The sequence below is a fragment of the Bicyclus anynana genome, chromosome 3, assembly GCF_947172395.1.
Source record: "Bicyclus anynana chromosome 3, ilBicAnyn1.1, whole genome shotgun sequence".
In the NCBI taxonomy this organism is placed as follows: Eukaryota; Metazoa; Arthropoda; class Insecta; order Lepidoptera; family Nymphalidae; genus Bicyclus; species Bicyclus anynana.
Window position 1 is genome coordinate 1,278,277 of NC_069085.1, and position 10,362 is coordinate 1,288,638.

A 10,362-nucleotide genomic window follows, 5' to 3' on the forward strand; every position below is an offset into this window, starting at 1 on the left:
GGGTTCATCCACGCGTTGATGGCGGGCGACGCCGTGCTCAGCAGGTTCCAGTCCAATCTGAACATTACGAGAAATACTTCGACTGGCTGATCTATGATTAATGGATGTCCCGAAATTTTAATTTTAATAGTGCACATGTCGTCTATCGTGCGCGGCGGTGAATCTTATGAACAAAAATACCGTCACACCCTCGTAAATCAGGCATTAGAATTACAGATTTGCAAGGTCTCTAAGGCAAGAGGTTGCAGCGACACCACCGACATCAAAATGTATAGCTGCTAATAAGGTCTTCTTGAAACGACGGAGGACCCTAGCCTAAATTTTATTATTTATTAGGATTCATAATAATATTAGCTTACCTGGTATAATCAATCTTCTTTGTGATGGGTGTCCGTGGCGGGGCTGCGAAGTTGAACCAAACAACCTTCAAATCTATCGAGCAAGACGAAGTATTGCCGCTGTCTTTGACCGGAACCACTGTGGCTGCACTATCATTGTTGGATGGTTCATCGGGGACCGGAGTGGCTGGCTCCGGTGGTACTGGGGGTACTGGGGGCACTTGAGGAGACTGAGCTGCACCCAGATTTGGAGTGCTAGGCTTGGAATTCGACTCCTTCTTTCTGAACAAATCCTCGATCCCCGACGTACGCTTCGACTTCTCCTTATCAGGCTTCAGTTCTTCCGCGGACTTGACCGATTCCCTGCAACTCTCACTATCTGTTCTCGTGGGTTTCTTCTCCTCGTTAACTTTATGGGATTGCGAATGCTGGGAAACTTTGACAGAAACGCCTTCGATGCCGCATTCGAACATAATGTATCCGATTGCATTCTCTTTTTGTCCGTCGGATGCGCCGTTTTGACAACCCTTAAAAAATATATATATATATAATGATTAATCAGAGAACAAACAAAAACGATGATTTCATTATTCAGCCTTGTTACCATTAATAAAATCAATCGTCTATAGTAAACAAGCAATATAATATGTATTTACGTACAATAGAGTCGCATCCTTTAGCGCAAGCATCGGCCCGGATAAACTTGAAGGCGACTTTAGAATGTTGGCATGGAATACCGGTAATCGCCGCATCCTTCAACTGTGACGACTCGTTGCGCGTGCGTCTCAATTGACCATGGACTTTTCCTGATGAATACAGAATACAAAATTTGCATGTTTTCATAAATTTTTTTAGTTCTACTAAAATACTGCAGATTCAATATTGGATATATTATGTTTTGTACGAAGGCTTATTGGAATCAACTCAAATGCAAGATACGTTTTTTACGTTATTTATGAAGTAACTTACCAATATTTAGGGTGATTGTAGTATCTTCACACTGCTGTTGTGACGTCTCAATGTATACAGGTTCACCCTTCTCGGGTCCTCGTTTTCGTCCGGAGGATTGTGTGATAAGTGCTCGCGGACCCTTCATGATACCAAACGATTTCTTGCTTCCTAAGGCTCGCAACGTTGGTCGGTAATACAGCTGCACCGACTCCAGAGTTTTCTTAGAACTCGTATATTTAGCTACAATATTCTCCACAGATACACCAAATAAGGATACACAAGTCAAATCTTGGATGTTGTCAAGGGCAGAGAATGATATCATGTCTTCGACGACCGAAGATTGGATGAAAATGATATTAACTTTAGGTACAGTCACCGTCGCTTGTAATTGATCATATATTGTCTCTTCGTATACGTTTGAATTGGTTATCGTTGCAAGCTTGCATTTGTCATCTTTCTCCATTATTATACTCGAACCGTTGCGGCCCTGCATTTGTGGCAGCCAGTTGAGAACATATTGCTTTTGTTTCAGTATATTAGAAGACTCCACAGAGGAAATGCAAAGCAAACGTAAATGATTGATAACAGTTATGGGATGAATGTTTGCTAAAACTGGGGTTAGAGATTCCACGAACTTCTGGGTGCTTTCTAACACCAACGGTGTCAACATCACATCGATTTCACCTCGCAATTTGACATAAACACCGTTTTTACTGTCGCTAGTAGTCGTAATTGTTGACGCTGTACTTTTATCTGTAGTGTTCTCTTGGTTGTTCTCTTGAACATTCTGTTGTAAATCCCACCAAGCTTGCGGATAAGGATGCGCTTTGATTTGAGAGTTAAAGTGCGGTGCCACATTAGAAAATGGGCCATTTTGGTTTTGATTCTGCCCGTCTTTTCTAGGTATTAATTTTAAAGTGTGAACTTTTCCGACAGGTTCGAAAGTGGGCATATACTTTTGTCCTACATACACCAGAGAACCATCTTCGGCTCTTCTGAACAAGGGAAGCGTAAACACATCACTACCGCTGGGCAAAGAGCAGGTAGACCAGTTGCAGCATCTGTATTGCGGTAAATTGGACATATAGCTTGACATGAGTAAAGGAGAATCTACTATAGGTTTGTTAGTTTGCATGTGGAGATTCACGAGAGTCATGTCTTCCTGAGAAGAAATTGCAGATATAAAGGATGTCGATGATACTGAACCACTTTCCGAGTCGGGTTGGACGCCTGCACTTAAATTACTGATTGTGTCAGGTGCCACTTCTGATCGAGGTGCGATATTAAGCCATTTTTCATTTGTGGCATCGACGATTGCATATGCGACTTTGTCTTTACTGTGACGACTTCCGAAGGAATGTTTCAAACTCGAGGACCTGCTAGGAAACATATCCTCGTCGGCCGAGAAGAACGCCTCGGAATGATTTTCGCTCGTTATAGACATGGTTCGTTGTGCTTCTTGGATCACAGCATCTTCATGAGGGTGTTGACAATTAAGTGAGTAGTGAGATTCTGACACCGCAACACTTCTAGATGGCATTCTAGGTACTACAAACTGATCGTTTTCCGATGGTATCTGCTTTTTAATAGAAACGTTAGCACCGTTGGCCGCGCAACTTAGAGTCAACTTAGAATCAGAAACGCTGCTTTCCATTTGGGGTACGTTTAGAACTGCTTTATTCAATTTGGAGTCGCTGTCTATTTTAGAACTTCCTAGAGGCGCACTCGAGTCCACTAAACGTGCATAAGGAACATCACTTTTAGTGCTCGATACCAAAACATTGTTACTTCCTTTGCTCATGCTTGTGTAAGAAAATCTACGAGTGAGGCTTCTTCTTTCGGCGCTCTGCGGTGATTTGCTCAGATTTTGAGGCAGCGGGGAAGGAATCAGAGTTGATACATTCGTAGGCTGCAGACATACGTTCAAACTATTGTAGGGTGGAGTGTGGAACACCAGCTGCCCTTGGTGTAACAAGCTTTGACCATAGCCATATTCCCCGGGAATAGTTTCAATAATATTAAATATGGCAATGTTGAGGCCTTCGTGCAAATCAGATGGACTGGGCTTTAAAAAGTTTGCGCCGTTTCTGTTAGATCCGAAAAATGCACAACCACCAGTGCAGCCACATTGTGTACCCTTACCTTCGCTTGGCCACAAGAACCACAACCTTTTGAATTTGTCATCATGTAACTTCAAAAATTTCTGCTGCACCAAGTGCATATTTTTTGGACTTTGCGGTAATGACGAAGCCGCTTCTATCAATAGAGGGCCCAGAGACATTGAACCCACGCCGACCCAGTTTTCGCTATCAGGCACTTTATTATTCTGACTCTGACTACCATTACTACCACTGGAATGATGATGAGTATTAGCTTGCATATTTGTTTGAGTGAAGAGAGCTAGTTTTATATTCGGCAGTAATCCAGTAATGCCGGTTCCGAATCCAGATCCATGGAGATTACAAAACGATAATCTAATCGGAGATATCCAAGACTGTAAAGTTGTATTCGTATCGGCAATATACAAGTCTATTAGGTCAATAGCCACTCGAATCATACGGTATTTAATCTCGTTGGAAGTCGGGCAACGATACTTGAGAGTGAGATCAGTTTCTGGGCAGAGGACATTGTTCAAACCGTGATGACATTGTCTAGCAGTATTTGGAGCCGTCAGCTCGTTTTCATTGTCACAAATAAGTAATAAAAATGTTTCGAGGGATGAAATTATCTGATACAGCTGCGGCAGAGTCAGTCGACCAGTCAATTGGCCTAATTGAAGTTCCATCATCCAAGCGTACTCGATTGTCTCCTCTTCCACAGATCTATTTGTGTCGCTAAAGAAACCATTTCCTCGTAATTGAAATGATGAAAGCATCAGATGGCCATTTTGTAGTGCGCTGGAATTGTTGCTACCATTTGATCCTGATCGCGATGGGCTATTGGATGATACTAGAATTGATGGACTCAGAAGAAGCTGAAGTTTCGTCTCCCGAAAGCTCTTGTCCATTTCGAAACCAAATCTTTCAATCAACACAACTGGACAGGGAGGTTCATTTTCGCTACAATTTTTTACAAGGTGAGCTTGTATGTCGTGTATTATTATCGATACAGACACATCTAAAGGTCGGACCCGTCGCGGATCAAAGGGGCCTTTACTCGAATCGCTGTTTTCGTCTATTGATATTTCCGTGTGCTGATTAATGCTACTTCTGTCGTTTACTTTAGAAGGGTTTTCATTGGACCAAAAATAAGTGTCCATATTTGGGGCTTTTTGCATATCCGTGAATATCTGATCTTCACCGAATATATTTTCCAATAAATTCATGAAGCTCGTGATAATGGTTCCATAAGCCAGAAGTATTGAAGGCCCTACTTCAAGTTCCACACTCACTTTATCTGGGGCGAGAGTTGTACGATCAAAATTATTTCCGTCGATGGCCCAATTGATCTGAGGCTGCTTCCTCATTCGCGGTATTCTCATGGGCGATAATAAAATTTCCTCCTTCTCTGGAGTTGTGATATCTGCTTGTGGCTCTGGGCCTAAGGGTGGTATAGGATGGTAGTTGTATCTGACGCTCAATGCCACAATAGGAACAGACCAGCAGTCTACCCATCCTTGTGTTTTTACGCATTTTCTACGCCACTTTGACGCTTTTAGTCGACAAGGCACAAGTTTCATATTTTTGTCAATTGACAACAAAAGCAACCTTGAAGTGTTTACTTCAGGCAAATATAGGCTCATATCGACAGCTTCACCTTGAACCCATATCTTCAGAGGTATAACATCTGGCAAGAAGTCAATAAATGGCAAATCAAAGGAAACGTCTAACAAATCGCCGCAAAAGGCGACGTGATTGTTTTCTTGATTAGTGGAGCTGCAATCGACCCAGTTGTACTGATTGCTTAGCGTCACCACTTCACACTCCTTTAGAAGAAGTGTTATTTTCCATGTGTATGGAACAAAATGAAGAATATCCGGGCGTGCTTTGCTAGACCAATCATTAGTGAGATCTTGAAAAAAGTCAATGTGCGTGTATACGAAATGTGCAGTAGCTTTACATCCGGTCAAAGACAGTTGCCAGCACTGATGATGATTCCACACAAGCGGATAGTGGCATTTGACTGTGTACTCCAGGGTTTCACTTTCTGCTAAGCTCCTGTATTGTAGACTAGTAGTGGCTTCTAAATGTAACAGCTGCCCAGTAATTTTCGTTGTGTATCCATCTTGTAAGACGATCCAAGGTAATGTTACTTCAAGGTATGACCCAGCCCCTATGTTAATGTGAACTGCATTTGTTTCTTTATTTTTCGTGAATAAGATATCTATTGTCGCTTCATTTAATGTTGATAATCGAATATCAAATGACTGCATCTGCCTTCTATCGCCAGGCTTCGGTTGGGGAGTTACAACTAAGCTCTTGTAGTTTGGAGGAAAAAAGAACTTAAACAAGTGATCCCTCTGTCGATCGGCCCATGGTCCGTAGCTAAAATCTGTTCCTTTTCCGCACTTAATATCCAGTCCCCAAATTGGTGGGGCAGACTCTACTATATCTCCATTGGCCAGTTGTAGTAAAACAGGTTCCTCAGGTACCAACCCAGGTTCATCCATGTAGAAATAAACCTCAATATAATTCGAGCTCATAACAACAAATCCTTCTCCCATATACCTCGGTGGCTCGTCAACCATTGACGTATAGTTTGGACTGGGAGCTAACATGACTTTGCAGTTCTCGGCTTTGGCTTTTACGAAATGCATAAGATGATCTAAACTTGACGCGGGCGGTTTCGTACTATACATTAAGTGAGCCTCTTCAACGCTTACAGAGAATGTTGTAGGCACTAAGCGGTTCCCGAATACAACACGTCCCGTGCAAACGTCGATCTTTATAACGGGTATGAGATCTCTCCAGGTTCTGGCCATCGCTGCTTCGGATCGGACTGTGTCTTGTGCCCTTCTCCGTTTTTCATTCGCGTCGTTCATAGCTTTGTCGCGGTCGGTGGAGTCATCCTCGTCGTGTTGCTGTTTGATGACGGAATCGAGTCCGAATGTTTTCTCGAGCTCCGCGTAAAGGTCGCATCGATTATAGAAGTGCAGTTCAAAACCGTTTAGCATTATAGAAAGACGGGTGTCGGAGTGCGATAAATCTGAAACAAATGCGTGGCTCTTAAAGTAACCCAAGTATGACAAACAACAGATATGACATGTAATGGGCTTATAAGATGAATGTTCGCTTACCTTCAGACACATCTTTGGGTACGTAAGAACGCCACCATCGGAATATGAGATAACCGTCTTGAATGCGCAGCGTGTAGTCGTAGTTTATGTAGACTATATCACAGAACATGATTTTGCCGGACAACGCGTTCAGTGTAAATGAGCCTGAAATAAATTATCTTGGTACATAATCAAACGTTTACAGGTGAATAAATAACTAAAGAAAAATCACATCACATTACATTACTAATATTATAAAGGTATGTGGGTTTTTGTGTGTGGCTGAAATTTCGAATGCAGATAGTTTATATCCTGGATTAACCAATAAGTTACTTTTTATTCCAGTACAATCGCTGAATTTATGAATTTCACGCAGGCGTAGTCACGGGCGTCTACTAGTATAGTTACATACTAAATAGCTCCACAATTAGCGTCTAAGACGTGTCTGATCTGTATCGATTTTGACTTAATAACTATCAATTTCGTTATAGAAGCACTACAAGTAGAACTAAAATACAGAGTTATTAAAGGTATAGCAAGGTTTGGAACGCAAGAACGATTTTTTATTGTCACGTAGGTACCTAAACTGTGGTACAGTGGTACAGTTGTGGTACCTACCTAAGGTAAACTGAAGAAACCATACGAATCGCGCACATGACCGCACCAACCAATTTACGAGTATACATAGACGCCCGGTCGCGACGACTGGTAATTGCGACCATGCTACGTATAGTTTGCTTTGTGCGTTAGCTCTGTGATAGCGAATGCGGCTCGGCCACCTTGTATTGCGCGGGCAGAAAAACAACATGGACATGACCGCAAGCAAACCGTAACTTTTGTAACCACGGCCAATTACTAGTTTTGGTTGTGGCTGCATAGTGTGCGAAATCCTTTAGTTGTATCTGTAGTATATTGATCTGTGTGAAACTGACCAACCATTAGTTATTAGCAGGAACATATTTATCTGTGAGAAATTGCTAACCGACACTCCTGTATGTGTTTCAACTGTGCTGACATTCTGTTACTTTACACACCTAAAGGCTTTGTGCTTTTAACTGCTTTCCATAACATAGGAGTGTCCCACAGTCAATATTTAATTTTTAACCTAAAGGATCATGATCGGTCGATCGAAGTCACCAATTAAAAAAAATTACCAATCTTGAAGTTTTCATCCTGGAAATAGAATCGGTTGATGAGTCGCGTGAGGATGTAGCCCAGCACCCTGCTGTTGTAGTAGGTGATGTACACCACCCACAGCATCGCGGACACCAGTGACACCAGCAGCAGCGCGAAGTTGCGGTCCATGGTGATCTCCGCAAAGTCTATGGCTGAGGAGTTCCATCTCTCTGCCACCGGATCCAAGGATCCAGTGTAATTCCTGTTTCAGAATTAGGAACAAATTGCTATATTATAAGAAAAGGGAGCAAGGTATCAGGCCTTTGTTTATTAAGGCTATTATTTATAATTTACTAGTGTAAGTCTCGCAGTTTCACCTGCATAGTTCCTGTTCCCGTAAGAATAAGAGAATAATTTTCAAAATTGGTTCAGTAGATCCATAGATTACCTCCTACAACACCACACACTTTACCTTGTCATAATAATATAGCACAGATATAAAAGCAAAAGGTCACACCACAAAATATTGAAAATCACATTCAATCAGTGATTTGGCAGGGAGGTAGTTTATAGTTGGTAGACATCTGCCAAAAATGGATTTAGCAACAGGGCTGAATAAAGGGCCTAATATTATAATGAAAAATCTAGGCAGATTTACAATCAATGTCAAAATTTATCATTTTATTTATTACTCAAATGTAATGTAATGTAATGTAATGTGTTAATGAGGATTTGTAATTATTAGTTGTAAAAAGAAGTTTGAGAAAACTTGTAATTATTAGTTAATTCATTAATTAGTCATAAGTTACTTACAAGAGGCTAGATTAGTGTTGCTAATTGTATATTGTTTATTAGTATTATGGTTATTTTTTCATGTAAATTAATTTATATATAAAATCTGACTAATCTCACAATGCTTATTAAAAACCGCTTCCAAGTAGCCTTTGGCCTGCGACTTACATTTGCCTCCTCTAGATGCCACGCCAGTGCAACACTCAATTTTGGCATAGAGAGTGACCTACTCAATATTTACTGAGTTTCATTTGGTCAATATATAGGGGGTTTCTTAGTTGGGGCCAGAGTTCACTATTGGAAATAGAGTGACAGGCCAGAATATGCCCAAGATATTACACAGACACTTATTGATGAAGAGTAGCTTAAATATGTAATAGGCTGTGTCTTCTAGATTTTGTGACCATAGAGCAGTACACTTTTAATGTTAGACAGCACCTTAGAACGCCAGGCTACTCACGTCACAAATGCAATTATTTTTACAAGTTTTTCTCTCTGTCTCTGTGCCCCCGGGTGAGAAAAGTGTGGACAAGGGTGGCAGATTATTGTTATTCTACTGTACTTTAAAAATAAGTTGCTAGAATGTACAGATACATGGTAATTCTTTTGCAGAGGTCAATATTTTTGACTTAAAAGAAGATTGTAATTGTAATATCGATGTAAAATCGATTCTCTTTTATAAATTAGTCATCACACTGTGATTTAGTAAATGAAACGCAATTATGAAACAGTTTAAGTAAAACTATTGGTCATTTGCTTACTTTTTAATGTTTTGTTAGGAACAAAAGAACTATAAAATATTGGATAACACAAAACAAACAGTATTCTTAACTTATTACTGATACATAGGTTAAGGTAAAGAGGACTTTGCTACATAAAAAGGTATATTTGTTTTTAAACGATTGCAGGCAATAATAGATATTGTTGAGTCAAGAAAACCTTGTATCCTGTTAACTTGGTGTAGGACAGTAAACAATCCACTGATGTAGGACCACCAGGACAGGATAAGACTACAATTAATACTCCTTTATGTGCCATCCTTGATATAAACAAAAAATAAAATACGCAATACACACAACTTACATTGCGGGAGTTCAAACACTGGCACAATTCACATTTGTCCCGTGAGCACTCATTTTTGTAACTAATTAAAACACAGTTAACATTTCATATGTAGATAAATAAATAATTCTGATTTATGTTAATTAATTTTCGATAAATTCACAACACATACACCACTTCCCATTTCTTCATAAATGGACCACAGACTAACATCAGCGAAGTTTTGAACAGAAATGTCAATTTACGAATACGATGTCAAAAGTCACGCGTACTTTCACTACCCGTAGACAGAGAAGTCACAGTTTAAAAGTCTTCAGCCTTGTAAGTTCTAAAAAAAAAATTATGGATTGCTTGCTTAATGCTTCTTAATGCAAGGAAATCTTAATAGCTCGATTCGGCGGGTGTCATCAGTTTTATAACCGTTGTGGAAACATTTTTTTTCCCATTAGGTGTACAGACACGGGACATTCGCCATTTCATCCATCCTGCATTCAACCTACTCTTTACTTCTCGGTCTTCTCTTTACATTGCCGTCGTTTTATAAAAGCAATTCGACTTCCGACACCTATTATAAATTGGATTAAATACTTAAGCACTACTGCGCCTAAGCTGTGCTTAAGCGGGGCTGGCAGGAGCCATCGATCTAATAAGTTTTCTTCATAGACAGGATGTCCCTTAATTAATGGATAATGTACAAATGGTAGATACACCACTTAATCTTAATTAACTAAAAATAATTTGCATAAATCTCTAGAGTTACTGTTTTAAAAGTTTTGCTTTTTTGAATCTGTTTTTTCAATGCTGTACTTAACTATTGTAATTAAGATTTTAAAGATCTGATTTTTGTTTTACATTGGATATTAAATTACCAATGTACCTACCTAATAT

General features: G+C 40.1%; 1 protein-coding gene across 1 annotated transcript in view; it reads right to left on the reverse strand.

Annotated features, from left to right (window-relative positions):
- LOC112052082 (transmembrane protein KIAA1109) overlaps nucleotides 1-9,691 on the reverse strand; it is a 55,503-nt gene extending 45,812 nt beyond the window's left edge. The window contains exons 1-7 of the mRNA XM_052891142.1: nucleotides 9,496-9,691; nucleotides 7,659-7,882; nucleotides 6,526-6,669; nucleotides 1,308-6,434; nucleotides 999-1,144; nucleotides 360-865; nucleotides 1-57 (exon numbers count right to left, since the gene is read on the reverse strand). Coding sequence (XP_052747102.1) covers nucleotides 1-57; nucleotides 360-865; nucleotides 999-1,144; nucleotides 1,308-6,434; nucleotides 6,526-6,669; nucleotides 7,659-7,882; nucleotides 9,496-9,497 — 6,206 coding nt within the window. The 5' untranslated portion in view covers nucleotides 9,498-9,691. The remainder of the gene's footprint in view (nucleotides 58-359; nucleotides 866-998; nucleotides 1,145-1,307; nucleotides 6,435-6,525; nucleotides 6,670-7,658; nucleotides 7,883-9,495) is intronic.
- Nucleotides 9,692-10,362: the final 671 nt, after the last annotated feature.